Genomic DNA, 21497 nt, shown 5'->3' with positions numbered 1-21497 from the left:
CAGGGTTGGTATTGTTTGCTGCCCTTCAATGTGTATAACTAATCAACTCTCTTCAATGGACAGGAATGCCCCTGAACCTTTACTGTGGATAATTACCTGGAGTCAGGGCACAGCAACCTGCCCACTGGTTCCCTCAGTATGTGGGATGTGGGCACTCAGAAATAAGCAAAACGAGGAGGCTTTCCGATATTTTGGTACCAAAACAGAATAAGACCTTGAAGCCCTAGCCAATTGCGGGATAGGGGCCATAGTTGGTAGTTATGGGTTACTTAAGTGTTTGGTTGTGAAAGGAGTGCATTTGTTTGTCCTCCCTAAGGCCAACTACTACCATTCCAATAAATATTCCAAATACAAAGGATTCTCTCCCTCCACCAATAATACAGACAAACTCTGCTCCATGTCTAGTCTGACTGTGTAAGGTAAAGGCCTAGTTTTAACAGGATAACAATGTGGGAGTTCAAGGACAATGGGTTACTTAGTAACTTCCATTTCCCACTCAGACAATTCATGTCTATTCTCCACCACTGTGTGTGTCCAAAGACAAAATCTCCTGGTGACAGTGTGGAGGGAGCTTTATTCTGTCTCTAACCCCATGCTGTCACTGTCCTGGGAGAGTTTGATGGGAATAGTGTAGAGGAAGCTTTACTCTGTATCTAATCTTATGTTGTCCCTATCCTGGGAGTGTTTGATGGTGACAGTGTAGAGGGAGCTTTACTTTGTATCTAGCCCCTGGGAATGTTTCAGAGTGAAATGGAAAGTCTGCATTACTTCAGTGCCTATTCCTGACTAAAAGGTAAAGTCATCATGGTCTTACCAAGGCAGAGACAACTGGTGGTGATTTAACCTGAGGGTCACCATGCCTCAGGCAAGGGGAGAGGTTGAGAATCCTTCATAGCAACCTCAGCTGTTGTGGGAATTTGAACCCATCCAGCCAATTGAGCGAACTCTCCACTCCTGATGATATCAAACACAATTCAAATTACATAAAGTAATGTATTTTCCTATGTTTTCAGATATTTCTCAAAAAGCCTTTGAAAGTTATTTGCGGTCTAATGGAGCACCAAACAGATATGGAACCCCATAGTGTGCTGAGAAATCAGGGACATATTTCAAATCGGAATTCTGATTGAAGATGGGCAGATATCTCAGTGAGGAGAAAGTGAGGACTGCAGATGCTGGAGATCAGAGTCGAGAGTGTGGTGCTGGAAAAGCACAGCAGGTCAGACAGCATCCGAGAAGCAGGAGGATCAATGTTTCAGGCAAACGCCCTTCATCAGGAATTCCTGACCTGATGTGCTTTTTCAGCACCACATTCTCAACACAGATATCTCAGTGATATAGTGTAACCCTGCCATGATGTGGCGGGGGGGGGGGGGTGAATGATGGTACTGGTGCTGACTACATTAGAACCTACCCTCAGAGCAGGATTCCTCTGCTTCTATTGCCTCATCAGGCTTCTTGGCATCTAGTGCAGGAAAACATCAGGTTAAACAATTCTGCTCAATCAACAAAGCTTCACCTCAATGGTTTATGAAAATCCTAATCACTGGTTCATCTTGACAAAAATGCCATTTTGACAGCTGCTTTTGTTGGAAATGCTGCTACCTTCTAATCCACAGATGGGATTCTGTATAAGGCCAGCACATACATTTGTGTCCAGCAGTTCCACAGTTTGACAGCCTGTTGTATAATGGACTGGGCTGGCTTCCCCATGCTGGCCTATTGTTCATTTGGACACAGGTATAATTTGACACCCTCACTCCAGGTCAGTCCATGCAGGTGGAGTGCAGTCATTACACTTATCTAGTAGAATCTCTACAGTGTGGAAGCAGGCCATTCAGCCCATCGAATCCACACTGATCCTCCGAACAGCAGGAACGGCAGGGAAAGGAGTGTGACAAGGGCAAAAGAAATGGCTGCATTATGTTGTGCATCTCATTTGAACACATCGATCATGTTTGAATATAATTGTCAAAGAATATCTTTAAAAATATAAATGTTTTGAAGCTTCTTTTGGTCTGGTAAGCTGAAATCCAAACACCACCTCTCCGTTAAAAACGTCCTACTTTAAACCAATATACCCCAAATATAGCTCTAAAAACAATATCTTTCCGGGTCTCTCAGGTTCTTTGTCATACCTTATATCCATATTTACTTTTTGCCCAAATATTAATTTAAAATTAGTTTAGCCAATAATTACCATTTCATCTATGCCTCATTCCAAATATGGAAATTGAGGTTTTGGGATTCAGCAGTGGAAATGACAGGAAAGGAGGAAAGGGAAATGGTCCAAATTTAAAGGGTCAGATAAAGGCATAGCATAGCACACCAATCCTGATGCAGAAGAGACTGTACAAAGGCCTGACTAGACAGGAACTGCACAGAGGTCTGATTACCTACCCTGATGGCGGAGGGTGGAATCAGTGATATCTTCAGCTTCCAGAGAAGAGGGCTCCTCAGTTGAGAAGGCTGCAGTGGGAAGATGGCAGGTTACAGAAATTCCACAGTCACATGAGCCGCATTCATTCTCTCCAGGATATATACTGCCTCGACATCAACCTGTATTGCAGGCTGCAGTCCAGGAACCCATCTCCAGGGACTGTAACAACCAACTGAGGAGCTAGGAAGAAGCAAGGGTGCTATATTTAATCTTTTCTCTAATGGACTGACCACAGCACTTTCCTCATCACAGCCACCTTGATCGGGCTTGACTGTTCTCCAGTCTTCATGATTGAGTTGTTGAGCCAGGGTTGGCTCAGTTGCAAAGCTCCATCGCAGCCCCAGGACTTGATCCAATAGACAGTCAAACCATTGAGTCCAGGGTACTGCTGGGTTTATGCCTGTTCTGTGCTGAGTCAGTGGATCTCAATTAGCGTGATGGGAGGGATCCTATTATTGTTATAGGAGCCTTGAGATACTGAAGGGTTAAACTCACCAAATCTCCTCCTCTTGTTCACCATCCTTACGAGGAATTAAGGGATATGGGGAGAGTGTGGGTAAATGGCGTTGAAATGCCCATCAGCCATTATGAATGAGAATATTACACTCCAGTTTGATATACAGGCAGGTAATACCTTCACAATAATTGTTAAAGGTAATGTGTATGTACTGGTCCAACGGTTTGGAATGACCAGAGTCCAAGGGATGGAAATGAACATATGAACAAGGAACAAGAGTAGACCACTGAGCCCTCCAAGCCTGCTCCATCATTCAATAAGTTCATGGTTGATCTGATTTTAAGCTCAACTCTACATTGTTGCATATCCCTGATAATCTTTCATCTCCTCGATCATCAAAAATCTATCCAACTCTGCCTCATAAATATTTAAAGAGTCTGCATCCACTGCCTTTTGAGAAAGGGAATTCCAAACATGCACAATTCTCAGAGAGGAAAGTAAATGGGCATCCCACTCTATCTTCAAACTATGACCCCTGTGACCTCCAGACTCTCCTATAAGAGGAAATATGCTTTCCACATTCGCCCAGGCATATCCCCTCAATATCTTATGTGTTTATATCATCCATGACTGTTCTAAACTCTGGAGGATACAGGCCCAGACCTGCCTAACATTGCCTGAGAAGGCAATCCACTCATTCCTGGGATTAGATGAATAAACCTTCCCTGAATTGCTTCCAAAGCATTAGCATCACTAGTAGTGACTAGTTCTGTACACAGGACTCCAGATGGAGTCTCACCAATGCTCTGTATAACCACAGCAAAACCTCCCTACTCCTGCATTAATTCCTCTCATAATAAACCATCAAATTCTGTTAGCTTTTCTGATTACTTGCACCACGTGCAGACTAACCTTCTGTGATTCATGCACTAGGACACCCAGATCCCTCTGCTTCTCTGAGCTCTGCAATCTCTCACCATTTAGATGATGTATAATATATATTTCTTTTTTATTCATTGTGCCAAAATGGACTATTTCACACTTTTCCATCTTGCACTCCATTTGCCAAATCTTCGCTCACTCACTGAATCTATTTGCTTCCCTTTGTAGGATGCTTATGTTCTCTTCACAACCCACTTTCCTGCCTATTTTTGTGTTATTAGGAAGAGTTCCTGCATCTTCGATCCCATCATCCATATTGTTTCCATAAATTGTGAAGAGCTGAGGTCCCAGCACTGACCCCTGGGGTACACCATTTGGGACATCCAACAGCCTAAAAATGACCCACTTATTCCTCCTCTCTGCTTCCTGTAATCCAGCCAATCATCTCTCTGTGTCACTATGTTACGCCAAACACTATGAGTGTTTATTATTCGCAACAACTCTGGCTGTGGAACCTTATCAAATGTTCTCTGGAAATCTAAGTACAATACATCCACTGGTTCCCCTTTATCTACAGCACAACTTCCTTCTTCATAGAATTCTGAAAAATTACATGACTTCCCTTTGATGAAACCATTTAGTTCTGCCTGATTACCTTGAACTTATCAAAGTGTCTGTTATAACATTGTTAATAATAGCTTCTAACATTTCCCTATGGCAGAGGTTAAGATAACTGACCTATAGATTCCTGCTTTCTGCTTCCCTCTCCTTTTGAACTAAAGAGTTACATTAAAACTTTTCCAATCTAAAGGAACCTTCGCTGAATCTAATGAACTTTGGAAAATTAAAACCAACGTATCAACTATTTCATTGTCTACTTCTTTTAAGACTCTGGGATGAAATCCATCAGGACCTGGGGACTTGTCAACTCTTGTGTCTAACAATTTGCTCTATTCAATTTCCTTGGTAATTATAATTCTTTTCAGTTCCTCCCTCCCTTTCAACTCCTGACTGACAGCTATTTCTGCAATGCTAGTTGTACCCTCTGCAGTAAGGACTGATGCAAAATATCTGTTTGATTTGTCTGTCATCTCATTTTCCACTGTTGAATGGATTATAATGACAACCATTCCTTGTGAGCCATCTTTCAGCAGGGGGTTAATTAAAATGCATGGGGGGGGGGAGGGGTGGTGGTGATGTAAATGAACAGATGTACTTGTGACAGAGTACAGGTTGTCTACATGAAGAACCTACCGGTATGTTTCTTTTTCTTAGTCCTCACATGATCAACAACCAGCGGTCCAACTACAGTAGTAAAATGCAGAGGTTAAAAAATGTTACTCAATTCGAATAGAGAGTTAATTTTACATTTTCAATCCAGAAACAGGCCATTCGGAATAACTCACCTGTTCCAGTGCTAATCTCACGCTACCTCGTCACATACTATTAACATTTCCTCTATACTTTTATCTGTAAACATCTAGCCGTCCTTTAAATGCACCAATCACAATGCTCCATCCAACAGCAAATTCAACATTCTCATCACGCACTGACCAAAATGTATTTCCAACAAGGTGCAAGTCAGGAGTGATATGCAATACACTTCCCTTGCCTTGGCTGAGTGTAGTTCCAACACTCAAGAAGCTCAAAACCATCAGGAACAGAGCAACCCCCAATTGATCAGCATGCCGTCCAGTTCCTAGGTCAAAATCCCGGAACTATTCACCAAACGTCAGAAGTCACATGACACCAGATTATAATCCAACATGTTTATTTGAGATCACAAGCTTTCAGAGAGCTGCTCCTTTGTCTGTAAATTCTGTGCCTGTGTGCTTCTCTTCACTCCACCTGACAAAGGGGCAGCGCTCTGAAAGTTCGTGATATCAAATGAAACTGTTGGACTATAATCTGTGACTCCTGACTTTGTTCACCCCAGTCCAAAACCGGCATCTCCACATCCTACATACCTAACTGCACTGTTCAAGTAGCTCAAGTAGGCAGCTTGTTATCATCTTCTCAAATACGATTACAGATTGGAAATAAATGCTGTCCTAGCCAGCGATACTCTTACCTCATGTATAAACAAAAAGAAAGTTTGCTCTGAAATCCTTCTTGGATTCATTATCTCCCACTGATGGCTCTTGTTGGTGTTCCCCAGATTGAAATATCTATTCTGCATCCACCTTATTTAACCCCTTCATAATATTCATAACCTCTATTGACACCACTTAGCCTTCCTTCCTGAGAGAAAAGAGCTCCAGCCTGTTCAGTCTTTCTGAAAGTTATAGAACATAGAACAGTACAGCATAGTACAGGCCCTTTAGCCCTTGATGTTATGCCGGCCTTTTATCTTATTCTAAGATCAGACTAAGGACAAACTCTTCATTTTACTAACTTCCATGTGCCTATGCAAGAGTCACTTAGATGTCCCTAATGTACCTGACAACAGCTTATCTGTCTGGTATTATCTTTGTGCATCATCTTTGCATCTTCCCCAGTGTCTCTGCATTGTTTTTAATTACTAAGTAAGGAGTAGCAGGAGTAGGTCATGTGGTCTCTCTAAGCAACTCCAATATTCAAAAACAGCAAAGCCAATCTTCAACTTTTACTTTACTTTCTCATATTATCCTCATGTTCCTTGATTCCCTTAAAGGCCAAAGATTGGTCACAATCATTGATGTCAGTTTTGATATGTTTAAGAAAACAAACACCCATAGGTTACTATAATAGAGATTTCTGAAACTCCATAACTCTCTGATGGAAGAAACATCTTTTCATCTCAGTCTTTTATAGCAGCTCCTGCACTTGACACTAATTTCTGCAACACAGAGACAGGAAAAGTGCACAGTAAATGTGGTTGAACTAGGTTTCAAAGGAAGTTTCACATAACTACCCTGTTTTCCAGTTTTGCTCCTAACAAGATCAACCTCAGCATCTTGGTGGCCCTTGTTCATCCTATTACTTTATTTTCATATATTCAACCTTGTTATTCAGAAGCAAGATTCTGAGGAAGGACATTGAAAAAAACAATCAGATTCTTACTTTTGTTTATTACGTTGGTGTCTGCAAATCACAGAAATTAGTCCTGCCTGAGCTGTGATTGCAAATCCCTCATTATTATTTATTTTCTGTTTGCTAATCAATGTTCAGAGTCTTGAGTACAAAAAGAGTCAATATACACAACTGCAGCTGCAGTTATGGAAGAGATGTGATTTAGAGGAGAAGTACTAGAGGTATATTGCGTTACAAAGTCAGAAAAAAGCTTGTGAGCTGACGAGGCTGAATAGAGAATCAATGCACAATGTGGCAAAATACAAGTTGCAGTGGTATGACCATGGCTGCATCACTCTGGGAACATCCTGAGTGGAGACTTGATACATAGTAGAGAGATACATAATTATCAATGGCTTGAGTTTCCTGGTATTCGGTTGCTGAACAGAGAACAGGATGGTTATCTGCTTTCCAGCTAGTCAAACCCATTCTGTAACAATTCATCCCTGCCCTGTCCATCAAGACCACAGTGTTAATATTGAGGTCATAATCCTGACCATCCAAAACGTGGGAGCATTTCACACCCACATTCAGTATATGAGATCAACTGTTACCAGAACTATGTCAAAGAAAAATAGCCCAAAAGTTAGTGCAGACAATGAAGGTCAAAGAAAATAAGTTCATGATTAAAGATACCAAACTCCTGTGGTCATCACTGAAGACAGAACGTCTAGGTTGGTAAGAGATTTGAATCAGATTCTGATCATCCTTTTGTTATACCAACAGAGTTTGCTACATTATGATCCCCATCATATGTTCTCCCAGTCAAGAAGAATCTAATTTGAGTCTGTGACCTTTATTTTCACAACTATCAATAACAGTATCTTGTGTCTTTAAAATGCCACAGAAAGGGGCTGCTGTTCTGATGTCAGATTATAGCACCATGCTGGGGACAGTAATCGGGAGCTTGACGTAATCGAACCTGCAGGAATCGAGGATGTTGAATTACACAAAACACTTTGCTTTTTGTTGCTCAGTTTCATGAATAAGAAAATCAGATACAGGAAAATAAAAATTGGTGAGCTCTCAACTGAAACTTCTGAATTTTTAATCTCCGTATGTAATTCTCAGAGAGCAGATATCAAGGTTTTAGGGATCTTTGAAATCTTAGCAGGTGATCTACGGAGAGCTACTTCACCGAGAAGAAGAATAAATAAATAGGAAAGGATATAGTAATCTTCATAAATATCTTCAACGTCCTTGACTTACTCCATGGGATGTGGGCATCATTGGCAAAGATGGCAATTGTTACCCATCCCTAACTGCCCTTGAAATGGGCAGCTTGGCCATTTCAAAGGGCAGTCAAGAGTCAGTCTCCTCAGTGGTGTGGAGTCACACATAGGCCAGCCAGGTAAGGACGGTAGGTTTCACTCCCTAAGGAAATTAGTGAACCAGATGTTAAAGCATCAAATCAATGATAGTTTCATGACCACCATCATTTTCAATTCCAGGTACGTTGATTGAATTTAAAGCCCAGCAGCTACTGGGATGGGATTTGAATCCACCTCTTCAGAGCATCAGCTGGGCCATTGAATAACCACTCCAGTAATATTACCACTATGTTACCATCTCCATACATACTATGCAAACACTGTTATTCTAGTGCAGTTACTGCTGGCTGGAATATAACTGTAGAAATAAATAACTTCAATTTGATCTCAAGGTAAAGCACAAGGTAAAGTAAAAGCCTTGGTGTAACTTCATCCTGCCAGCGTATAGATAATTGAATGAACCCCCAGGAAATGTGCATTTGGTGTTTTCAAATGAATGCAACAAGGCACATCTAGATTTCTTACGTTTCAGCCGATGGGCTCTCTGTTTCTCTTGTAGCTGCTCAATTTCCTTCTGTTTCAACTGCTCAGCCTGCTCGATCTGCCTTTTATTATCTTTCAGCGCCTGTAATAGAACCAGTGCATTGTTAATGAGACTTACAGACACAAATGTGCAACAGTTTCTCATATGGTCAGATTACAAAACATTAAATAATAATGAAAGAGCAAGTCCTGGCGTTTATGCCCAGCTTGGTACTAGTTGCTTGATCAGAGGTAGGTGGCTGTTGCAGTGGCACAATTAAGCTCAGTACCACTTGGTTGAGGGATAGTGGTATGAAAGGAGACAGACAGCAGTTATTAAAACAAATTCAACATCTTCCTTAAAGATATACACAATAACATGGTCACAAAAGGGGCTGATTAATGACCAAAAAGGGGATCATTGCAGAAGGCAGACAGCATGGCCAGGATACTGAATAAAGACTTTCCACCTGCATTTACCAAGTTCCAATAACATCACAAAGACCTGTATCCTGCCATTAAGTCCACCTTTATTTACACTGTACATGACACTGATCCAGCTCCCTCACAGCCAGCTCTTACAGTGACCAGAACCTCTGACACTCCTGTTTATTTCTGTCAGCCAGGGCTCCCTGATTGGACTGGATTAACAGCCCCAATCAGGGAACTCATATTCTATGAGCTCCACCTGGACAGCCTTGTTCCAATCACTACACATTGGAGAAGAAATTGCCATAAAGGAGACAGTTGAAACACTGGATGGGCTAAAACAGATGAAGAGAGGGTATTAGAAAGGCTGCATATATTTAAAATTGGGCCAGATGAGATGTACCCAATGTTACTGAGAGAGGAAACTGAGAGGATAGGGGAGTGGTGGTGCTGTGTTTGGGAAGGGCACTTTTCAAAGTTTTCCAATTCTCCTCCTAGAACACCCAGAGTGGTACCAGAGTACTGGAGAATTACAAAGGTCACACCTTATTCAAACAAGAACACAAGGATAAAACCAGCAATCACATGCCAGTCAGTTTTACCTCTGTGATGGGAAAGCTTTTAGCAATGATAATTTGGGACAAAATGAACAGTCATCTGGATAAATCAAAAACACATAAGGAAAAGCAGAACAGAATATTAAAGATAAACCTTATTCAGTTTAGTTGGTTGAATTCTTTCATGAAGTGTTGGATTGGTGAGGATAATGCAGTTGCTGTGATGTAAATGGACTTTATAAAGGTGTTCAATAATGTGCAAAAAGACTAGCTTGTCAGCAAATTTAGAACTCATGAAATAAAAGCGACAGTGATAGCTGGATATGAAGTAGTTTGGGTGAGCAGTTCAGGCTAGGCAATGGCCTCGTGATATTATCACTAGACCGATAACCCAGAGACCCAGATAATGTTCTGGGGACCTAGGTTTGAATCCTGCCATGGCAGATGGAAGAATTTGAATTCAATAAAATCTGATTAAGAGTCAAATGATGATATCAACTTTAAGTACATTTAAGTCATCATTGGACAAGCATATGGACGTACATGGAATAGTGTAGGTTAGATGGGCTTCAGATTGGTATGACAGGTCGGTGCAACATCGAGGGCCTGTACTGCACTGTAATGTTCTATGTTCTATGTTCTATCATGAATCGATTGTCAGGAAAAAACCCATCTGATTCAGTAATGTTCTTTAGGGAAGAAAATTGTCATCCTTACCCGGTCTGGCCTACGTGAGACTCCAGACCCACAGCAATGTGGTTGACTTTTAATTGCCCTCTGGCAATAAATGCTGGCCCAGCCAGTGATGCCCACATCCAATGAATGAGTGAAAAAAATACAGGAGAGGTCCCCAGGAGCTGGGGGACCACTGTTTCTTCTGGCATATATTAATGATTTGGACTTAGCTGTACATGGCATCATTTCAAGTCTCAAAATACTAACAGCTCAGAAGTATTGTGAATTGTGAGGAGGATAGTAACATATTTTGACTGAACACAGAACAGGCTGGAGGCATAAATAAATGAATTCTAATGGAGAGAATTGTGAAGTAATAACATCTTCCTTGAAAGAATGAAAGGAGATAATTGATAAAAAGATCTAAATTTCAGAGGGTGCAGTAATTATTTAGAAAAATAGTTACTGAAACAAATTTGTGGCTAGTCCGGAGAAACTGAAGCCCTTCTCATTAGAGAGAAGAAGATTGAGAGGAGATTCAATCAAGTTGTTCAAACCCATGAAGAGTCCAGAGACAGTAGACAGGGAGAAACTGCTTCAGTTAGTGGAAGGGCCGAGAACCAATCAACACTCAGATGAGATCAATGACAAGGGCATCAATGGTGTCATGAGGGGAAACTTTATTTACACAGTGAGTAGTTTACTCTTACATTCTCTTTTATCTTTTCCACTTCTTGAACATGTTTTGCTTAAATCTAAATTCTTTCCAATCTTCAGGCTTACAATTTGTTTTGGTAGCATTACTGGGCTCTTCCTTTAATTTTACACTATTTTCTCTTGTCTTTTGAGCTACATTTGGTCAATGTTTTTGCTGGACATTTTGGTTTATTCTTTAATTGTTCAGGAATGGTATCAGAAGACTGGAGGATAACAAATGTTGTTCCCTTTTTCAAGAAGGGAAATAGAGTGTGATGGTTGATGGGAAATATTCATCCCGGAGTTCAGTTACTGGTGATGTACCGCAAGGATCTGGTTTGGGTCCACTGTTGTTTGTCACTTTCATAAATAACCTGGATGAGGGTGTGGAAGGATGGGTTAGTAAATTTGCAGATGCCACTAAGGTCGGTAGAGTTGTAGATAGTGACAAAGGATGTTGTCGGTTACAGAGATACATAGATAAGCTGCAGAGCTGGGCTGAAAGGTGGCAAATGGAGTTTAATGCGGAAAAGTGTGAGGTGATTCACTTTGGAAGGAGTAACAGGAATACAGAGTACTGGGCTAATGGTAAGATTCTTGATACTGTAGATGAGCAGAGAGATCGCGATGTCCAGGTACATAGATCCTTGAAAGTTGCCACCCAGTTTGGGTACATAGATCCTTGAAAGTTGCCACCCAGTTTGATATGGTTGTTAAGAAGGCATACGGTGTATTAGGTTTTATTGGTAGAGAGATTGAGTTTTGGAACCATGAGATCATACTGTAGCTGTACAAAACTCTGGTGCGGCCACATTTGGAGTTCTGGTTACCGCATTATGGGAAGGATGTGGAAGCTTTGGAAAGGGTTCAGAGGAGATTTACTAGGATGTTGCCTGGTATGGAGGGAAGGTCTTACGAGGAAAGGTTGAGGGACTTGAGGCTGTTTTGTTAGAGAGAAGAAGGTTGAGAGGTGACTTAATTGAGGCATATAAAATAGTCAGAGGGTCAGATAGGGTGGACAGTGAGAGCCTTTTTCCTCTGATGGTGATGGCTAGCACAAGGGACATAGCTTTAAATTGAGGGGTGATAGATTTAGGACAGAGGTAGTTTCTTTACTCTGAGAGTAGTAGGAGTGTGGAACACATTACCTGCAACAGTAGTAGACTTTTCAACCTTAGGGGCATTTAAATGGTCATTAGTTAGGCATATGGCTGAGAATGGAATAGTGTAGGTTAAATGGGCTTCAGATTGGTTCCACAGGTTGGTGCTACATCGAGGGCCGAAGGGCCTGTACTGCATTGTAATGTTCTATGTTCTATTTAAGAAAATGTCTGTCAGTTTGATGCAGTGGGATTCGAGGAGGAAGCGAATTGGGCAGTGCATTACAGTATCTGGATCATATCATGGGACACACAGGCTGAACGGAGCTGTGATTAAAGTTGGCAGCACTTCAAAAGTTTCAGTGAAACTCAGAGGATGGTGAATCTGCCCTGAATTATCTAGCAGCTGCCAATTTGAACAGAGTCAGTGCCTGGCTCTTTCCCGTTTTTGCTAAATCAGCAGGGACCCTGTACCTCCGAACCACAGGAAAGTAGCAACAATGAAACACCACATGGATTAAACAGGAGTTACTCACATTTGAGATTGCCTCCTGTGCTGGCTCATCATTCAGCAGCCTGGCTTTGCTCAATGCCTGTTCAAAGAATGTGACTGCCGTCTGAAGTTTGCTTTGTTTAACTGGAAGAATAAAAAATAGTGAAAGTTTATGGATTGTGTGAATTTTCTCCCTGTTATTTTCCTCTGCAGTCCTGGGATGAAGCATGTGTCCTTTTTGTCGACTGAGTCAGAACTGCATCACCAAGGACATCAGACAAGCACATTAGGGTGTTTCCTTTTATATTCTTGGTCCTCTGTATGGAAGCTCTTGGATTTAACTCTACTGGCTTTGCACAGCAGAGAGCTGGAACGTCCAATAGCCGGATTTCAATTTTATGGATGTGCAGGGGGCTTGAGTGTGTTAAAAAAAAACACTGTTCAAAGGGACACTGACTCCAGCCATCTGTCACATTTGGTCTTCTAGATAGTATTGTATCCAACGCAAAGCTCGGGCAGTGACCAAATATACAAGGTAATCTTGGATAGTGAGCCTGAGGTGATCAATGAACTCTTGTATCAAAACTCTTGAAATCTTGTACATTTCCCACCAGAATTAATGTTAACTTCATAATATAGTCTTCAGTTCTCCGACAGACAAATAAAGTTCTGACAGGACATTCTAGGATGCCTCAGGCAGTGACTTACTCTTTCTATATGTGTGAACTCAGCTAGTTTCTGTTAGAAAGATTTCAAACCAGAAACCTAGGACCAAGCTCCTCAAAATTCTGCAACATCCCAGATGATGAAATTTATAAACATGAAATTTATAAACTCATCATCCCAAATGGAAGTTTATTTTGATTGTAATGGCATGGCTCATTTTTAGTACAAAACTATGGAAAGTGACAATAAAAGAAATTTAAAGCTACATTTATGTCCAAACTGGATGAATATGGAGGATTTGTCATGAGTTTGATTTTGGGAAAGACTTTGCAAAATATTCCATCTTACGTTCAGCCTGCGCCACAAGTACATTGGCGTTCATTTTCCACTCTTCATCTCCCGTCTTTTGCGCCGATGCCAAAGCCTTCAGACCGTAATCTCGAGCTTCCACGTTGTTGCCGAGTTCCAGGTGGCATCGCCCAATCTCATGGAAGAGCCAAGTACGTTCAAGGTGGGTTTTCGTTAGAGGTTCCTTCTCTGACCAACTGTCAAAATCCCAAATAAAATGATGCAGTTTCCCAAAAGCAGGAAGTTTTAAAAGGATAATTTTTAATTTGGTAAAATGAACAACAATCAGCAGCTCAGTTAATGCTGCCTCGCCTGACACGGAAACATAAAGAAACCACACAGAATTTCCCTGTGTGTGTTGGAACTAGCAGATTGTGGTACTCAGCTACAGAGACTAGAAAAGGTTCAAATTTTAGTCTTTAGTCTCCCCTGGGTAGGTGCTCTCAGTCAAGGAAACTGGGACACTTTCCTCATTGGCTCTGGTTCTACATATGAATATATGAACAAGGATTGGCCATTCTTCTGTTTGAGTCTGCTCCACCATTTAATAAAATTATGGCTGATTCAATTACCCCACATTTTCACATGCCTCTGACAACCTTTCAACTCCTCACATAACAAGAACCTACCTCCCTTGGACTGAAAAATATTCAGAGACTTTACTTCTGATGCCCTATCAGGAAGAGAGTATCAAAGATTGTCAGAGATTTTTTTTGCCTAATTTCTTAAATCTTTCAACAGTGACCTCTAGTCCTCAATTCTTCATAAAATGAAATATCCTTTCCTCATTTACTTCTAAGGATCTTATATCTTTCAATCAAATCATGTCTGTTTTGGACCAGACCAAACCCCCTTTAATATGTCAACAAGATAGCCGAGATTCTAACTTTTATCTTATTTAAAGGCAAGTGTAAGGTGCTGCGTTCTACATGTAATTTGATTGGTCACACTACTTGTCTTTAAGCAAAACAGACTTTATTCTTCATCTACAGTTATAATATAAACACAAGAAAGAAGGGTTAGTATAACTTAAACTCTAGTGGAAAACTTAACCATAACAGATTACTTAATTACTAAATAGCAACTGTTCCATTATAGTAACATCCCATAAAGACAGCATTGGTAAAGGCAAATTCAGTAAAATAGATTGTCTCACATGCAATGTGTCTCTAATCCAGGAGGAAAGAACATGAAGAAAAAATTCTGGCAGAGAAAGAGAGCTCAAGCCTTTTGCTGTAGCAGGGAGAGATCTATGACAGCTTCATAACCCCAACAACTACTGAAAGTTAAATGAAAACCTGGTTCTGTGGGAGCCTGACTCCACCCATTCATGCTGTTTCTATTTATAAAAAACCCATAGCCTCACAAGCTGTTTACTTTATTGGATTGGAACAGCCCCTCAACACCTCTGTCTCAACCTCTTTTCATAAAAGATCCACGACAAAATATACCACTTAAAGACATTGTATCATCATCTATTTCACTATTTATAGAGATCATGGCTGATCTATAACCTCACTCCATGTACTTGCCTTTGGTTCAGATCCCTTACTACCTTTGCCCTGTCTGATGATCCACACAGATAAATGCTTTTTGGTCAGAATCATTGGGGGATGGAATCCTGATTGATTTTGCCTTTTCATAGCCTAAACTGCTGAGTAATATTTCTACACACCAGCTGAGATCAATTCATGGAGCACAATACTGGGATTTTCCAGTTGCTATGTTAAAGTGCTGCACAAAACCATAGACCACTGTTCTGGCATAATGGTTAATCTACTTAAGTGCACAAACTCAATAGCAAGAGACCTCATGTACTTAGAAGGTTAAGGGGTGATCTGATAGAAGTCTTCAAGATATTAACAGGACAAGACAGAGTGGATAAAGATAAATGATTTCCACTGGCTGGAGATTCTAGAACGAGGATCAAAGTCTGAGAATTAGGGCCAGACCGTTCAGGAGAGATGTCAGGAAGCATTTCTACAGACAAAGGGTGGGAGGGGTTTGGAATGCTTTCCACAAATGGCAGTGGACACTGGATCAGTTGTTAATTTTAAATCTGAGATAGGTAAAGTTTTGTTAAACAAAGGTATTAAGGGACATGAGCCAAAGGCAAGTACATGGAGTGAGGTTACAGATCAGGCAGGCTCTCTGTAAATAGCAAAACAGGCTCGAGGAGCTGAATAATGGTCTACTCCAGTGATAACAATAAGCCCAGCCTTTTCAAGAAAACTAGAATCCCATAGTTATTGGTTTTGTTCTGTTCATTTATTAGATGGCGGGTGTTGCTGGCTGGGCAAACATTTATTGCCCAAGGGCAGTTAAGAGTCAACCACATTGCTACGTCCCTGGAATCACATGTTGACCAGACCAAGTAAGGATGAGAGATTTCCTTTCCTAAAGGGCAGTAATGATCCAGATGGGTTTTTATAACAATCACTGGGTTGTCATTAGGCTAGTTTTTGAATTTAAGTTCAATCATCTGGGATTTAAACCCTATCCTCAGAGCATTGGTTTATATTACTGGTTCAAGGACATTACCACTAGACCACCGCCAACACCCCAACACATAAAAACAAAGGAAGGCTATTCAACTCCTCAAGCTTGCTCCCCCATTTAATTAGACCTTACCTGATCTGAATCTTAATTTCATTGACCTTTCTTTGGTTTTGAAACACAACACCCTGTCTCAAAAAAATCGATCAATCTCTGTTCTGAAATTTCCAACTGACCACCATCCTCCATCTCAAACAAACTGTCCTTTAACCTCAAAGGGAGAGAGTTACAGATTTCACCCCTCTTTGTATGAAGAATTGTTTAACAACATCACCCCTGAATAACCTGGTTGTAATTTTAATGTTTTGTCCCTCTTTCTGGGCATTCCCTCCCGCATCACCAGGGGAAACATTTTCTCTCTACCAACAACTATTACTTCCTTTCATCATCTACATCACCTCAATTAGATGTCCCCTCAATCTTCTATATTCAAGGAAACACCACCCTAATCAATGCAAACTCATAACCAGAGACCCATGATCATTCTGGTCAATCTGTCCCATTCCTAGACCAGTAATTCTTCCTGAGGTGCAATACTCAAAGGTAAGGTGAAATGGGGTCTCCACAGAGTTTCAAAGAAGTGAAAGCAAATTCCATCCTTACAAACACATGGAGCAAAAGGACACTGCTCAGTCCTTCAAGCCTGCTCCACCATTCACTAAGACCATGGCTCATCTGATTTTAAGCTCAACTCTACATTGTTGCATATCCCTTGATAATCTTTCATCCCCTTGCTCATCAAGAATCTACTTACCTCAGCCTTAGAAATATTTAAAGATTTTGTATCCATTGCCTTTGAGGAAAGAAGTTTCAAAGAATTTTCTCTGAGAGGAAAAGACGTTTCCCCATCTCTGTTTAGCCATCTCTGCTCCCTTTGCAATCCACTGTCCTTAAGGTTTAGGCCAATAATCTTATATTATCCCTTTTACTTGATAACAGTTTTTTAGTAAACTCCACACTTGAAAGAAACCCTGAAATCTCTCTACTTCCCTATTATTCCTGGTTTTTCGCTATTGAGAAAATACTTTGCTCTTTCTTGACATCCAAAAATGGATAACTTCATATTTCCTACACTGCAGCTGCTAGATTGTTTCTCTCTCATGTCATTTATTAATGTTGCTTTCCAACTTTCTGCTATTCACTATTTACTGTGACAGCAAACCTGGACCATGGAAGTCAGTTAGCTCAGTTGGTTGGTTGGATGGTTAGTTGGTGATACAGAGTGATGCCCATGTTGTGGTTTCAATTCCCACCAGCTGCGGTTACTGTGAAGGATTCTCCTTCTCAAACTCTTCCCTTGCCTGAGGTATGGTGACCCTCAGGTTAAACCATCATTAATCAGAAAGCAGGACTGTAGTGATTTCACCTTTTAATCTGGAATCATCAACATAAAAAGGAAAAGGATCTGTTTAAATTTTTTTTAAATCATTTAATGCTGGATGGTTGGATTCCAATGTTTCCCAAACATTTTCCTGTTGTGACCCCAAATCAATGCTTGGAAATTGTCTTAATCCCTCAGTGAGAACTGGCTAGATGGGTGATGAGAGCAAAAACAGGAGGACAGCTACTACTATATTCATAGCTGATATCACAAGACCCTAAAATTCCAACTCATGACCCCATTTGAGGTCCCAACCTCCACTTTGGGAAGCCCTGAACCTGAGAGTGAGAATATCTCTCATTGATATTCTTCATCACATCAGAAACAGGTCACAGCAATTGGCTATCAATATGTGGGTAACTATTCACACAATGAGATTCCAAAAACAAGTGTGTTAGGTGAGAAATCAATGTTGGACTCAGTGCTTTACCCAAAAATGACAAGGGCACTCATGCTTCAACATAAGCTGGAAATGTGGTGTCACGTCTATACCTTGCTCTCTGGATACTGCAGTACCTTTGCCGTACAGCCTTAAACTCAAGTCAGGTGCGTAGGATGCTTATAATAATGGACTCTACCCTTCCACCTTCACTAGAGTACAACCTATGATTATATGAAGTCTTGTACCAGGACTAAGCATCAGGTAGGAGTTTGCCCGCCCCCGTACAAGATCCTGTTCCCATACAAAATACCTTCAGAATTTGGAACCAGACACACCTGTCGATGGGATTCCAGGTTAATCCTTATAGGCATCTCAACACCAAGCCTTATACTTACACCTCCACAGCCTTTGAAAATTCACCGATCCTTGCGTACACTCTGCCGATGTTGTCGAGGGCTCTTGATTTTGCTTCTAGGTTGTCACTGTTTACAATTATAAAAACAATGATGAGAAAGTATTTCTTTGTAATGCTATTTTTAATTATCTTAATTCTGTCCAATTGTTCAGGTTGAGTTGCTGGATTTGAGCCTCATTACCAGGCTCAGAGTCAGGCAGGTACTTTCAGTCTTTTGGTCAGCCCTGCTCTCAATCCCGAAGCCGGGAACCTCTGGTTTTCTGCCTACCATCGACTTGCATTCAGCTGCTGCACTGGCAGTATAGAGCCGCAAGACATACTGAGCACTGTCAACAGCAACATTTATACAATGCCTTCGCATAATAAAACTACTTTATCAGCACTTCATCAGAAAAAAAGGTTTATCACTGAGTCACACGTCCTGGGACAGAGGGTTGGACACACAGCTATATTCACAAAGGAATCACAAAGGATTGGAGAGATAGGAAGAGGCAAAGCCATTGAAGAATTTGAAAACAGCATGTATTTTATGTTTTTGTCCTCGCTAAAAGGAGCCTTTTTTTTGTTCTATCACTATTGGCATCAGTTTCCCTCTCCCAGCTCCATCAACTGATCAACATTTTTTTCTGAGTCTAGACTGTAAGATTCAACCTGCCCTTCCAACTCAATACTTTCTGGCAGGGCTCACAATGGTAATGAAGAAGATTGGATTTTACCTCCCCCTTTCCTCCCTTTCCCTTGCCCTCATCCCAATCCCTCAGGAAATGCCCAACAGTGGCTACATCATCCCCTTCGAAATCAGATAAACCATGAGGAAGCGTAGGCCTCTGCTGTGGGACACTGTGTCAGTATCGTTTTTGTGGAAAACTGAACCCAACTCCAGAGTTGGGGTTTCAAGCTTGTTGTTAATTGTGCATTAACCGGGTTTTTCCTTGTATTCAGGAAGATATCATTGACTAAGGATACTCTTGTGCTCCTTTTCCAGGTAGAAACTGCTAGTTGCATTAGGAGTTGCACATTAGTAATGTGTGTCTCTGTAAATAGAATAAGTTTAAATCGCCTCCAGTTCTATCCTTCACTGTTTGGCTATCTGGATGGTTTGGAAGCAGTAACAAGCAATGGATTACACTCACAATTTCCTGGCAATTTGCAGGTCTTTCTGATGACTTGTCAGAGCATCCTCAAATTCTCCCAGCTCAACTTGGGCGAGCCCGATGGTGTTATACAGGTTTCCCAGGAATTCAGCCTTGTTAGGAACCTCTCTCTGTGACCACTCTTTCACAATTTGCACCAATTCCATGGCCTTAGTCTTACATTCCTCAGGATAACCATCAGCCAACACTGAGCAAACACAAGGCAAAAATGAAAGTGAGTGAGCCTCAAGGCACATCATTCATTTATACCATTCTCACACATCAGCCTCACTCATGACTTTTAAAGCAGTAATCATCAGCTTTTGATCACTAACCCTATTGACTCGGCACTGAGCGTGGGTCACCCCTGGGACTTGATGGTTCATACGGTTCAGAACACAGATAAATGATACCTGTCTTGGGAGTTTTTGATGGGGACAATGCAGAGGGAGCTTTACTCTGTACCTAACCCTATGCTGTCCCTGTCATTAGAGTGTTTGATGGGGACAGTGTAGAGGGAGCTTTATGCTGTAGCTAACCCTGGGCTATCCCTGTCCCAGGATGTGGGGACAGTGTAGAGAGAGCTTTACTCTGTATCTAACCCTGTGCTGTCCCTGTCCTAAGAGTTTGGCAGAGAGTGAGATTAATATACCTGACCACATTACATGTTACTCAGGTGCCTGTAGTGGGAGATTCATTCTAGTGAAAATTCCTACTGCAACAGTGAAGGATCTTTTTCAGGAGTTGTCATTCTCACATACACATGTCGATCTCCTCCATGCGCTGGAGGATGAAGGTTGTTTGCTCTGTCTCAGCTTGCTTCCTTTGGGTTTTCCAGCTTTGTGCCTTTATTCGCTGCTCACGCTCTCGGGCGAAGATAGGTTTCTGCTGCCTCCAGAACTCAGTGCGTGTATCCAGGAATGTGATCCCGTTCACGATCAGTTCCTGGATGGTGCCTCCACTTTCTGTGTTGGTTTTCATCAGTTCTGAAAAGAAGGATGGGGAACATCTTGGTCTGTCAATCTCACAATAAGGAAAATGCGTCAACAATTCTTACAATAAATTCACCCCCACCACCACCTACCAACCTCCCCCTTCTCAAGCCCTCACTCTCTCTAGTTCTCCCAGAATGTCTCTATTGGAAGGGCAGGACCAGCTCACGTTGCTTTATGAGCTGCTGCTGCTCACCATGAAGGTTGCTACCATCATCCTTTCTAAGAGTCAGAGACTGAAGGGCCTGCTAGGTCTAGTGTGGGAGAGGGTGGCTCAGTGGTTAGCACTGATGCCTCATAGCGCCAGGGACCTGGGTTCAATTCCATCCTCAGACAACTGTCTATATGGAGTTTGCGGATTCTGCCCGTGTATGTGTGGGTTTCCTCCAGGTGCTCTGATTTCCTCCCACAGTCCAAAGATGTGCAGGTTAGGTGAATTAGCCATGCTAAATTATCCATAGTGTTCAGGGATGTGTAGGTTAGGTGCACTAGTCAGGGTAAATGTAGAGTAATAGGGTAGGGGAATAGGTCTGGGTGGGTTACTCTTCGGAAGGTCGGTGTGGACTTGTTGGGCCAAATGGCCTGTTTCCATACTGTAGAGATTCTATGATTCCTGGTCTCACTAGAAGAGGCCTTTGTATTTAATAAGATATTGTTTGTTAGCAACTAGTTACAATTTAATAGAAAAGTCCTGTGGATTCTAGAAACCGGGAGCTAACCAGGAAAATGCTGGAGAACACTCAGCAGTTTTGGCAGCATGTGACAGGACAGTTCTGAAGAAGCGTCATACTGGGCTTGGCGCTTTAACTGTGTTTCTCTCTCTATGGATGGTGCCAGCCCTACTGAGTTTCTCCTGTGTTCTCTGATATAACGGAGATTGTGACAGTGACTTCAAGGAGGAACTGGTTATTGGGTCTCACTCCTTGAAGACCCTAAACTGTTCTGCCTCCAAATTCATTAGAGATTGCCATGGTGGGTGGTACTGCCCAGTATTAACCCTTTCAGACCCATTTGCAACAGAACCATCAGATAGGTCTCAGGAGGACTGATC

At 41.5% G+C, this 21497-nt stretch overlaps 1 protein-coding gene across 6 annotated transcripts in view; it reads right to left on the bottom strand.

Annotated features, from left to right (window-relative positions):
* The window catches only part of odad4 (outer dynein arm docking complex subunit 4), an 89309-nt gene that overhangs the window by 56192 nt on the left and 11620 nt on the right, over positions 1-21497 (bottom strand). For 5 of the 6 annotated variants that reach the window (XM_043674740.1, XM_043674741.1, XM_043674742.1 and 2 more), the window contains exons 6-11: positions 20216-20440; positions 19455-19662; positions 18302-18388; positions 13588-13784; positions 12617-12717; positions 8627-8726 (exon numbers count right to left, since the gene is read on the bottom strand). In XM_043674740.1, coding sequence (XP_043530675.1) covers positions 8627-8726; positions 12617-12717; positions 13588-13784; positions 18302-18388; positions 19455-19662; positions 20216-20440 — 918 coding nt within the window. Of the gene's footprint in view, positions 1-1414; positions 1466-2400; positions 2470-5033; positions 5085-8626; positions 8727-12616; positions 12718-13587; positions 13785-18301; positions 18389-19454; positions 19663-20215; positions 20441-21497 lie in introns of all 6 variants that reach the window. The other variant, XM_043674744.1, reaches the window with a different exon arrangement.

Source organism: Chiloscyllium plagiosum, chromosome 33 (genome assembly GCF_004010195.1).
Source record: "Chiloscyllium plagiosum isolate BGI_BamShark_2017 chromosome 33, ASM401019v2, whole genome shotgun sequence".
Taxonomy (NCBI): domain Eukaryota; kingdom Metazoa; phylum Chordata; class Chondrichthyes; order Orectolobiformes; family Hemiscylliidae; genus Chiloscyllium; species Chiloscyllium plagiosum.
The sequence above is the reverse complement of the archived record's forward strand: the minus strand, read 5'-3'. Positions and strand labels throughout refer to the sequence as shown.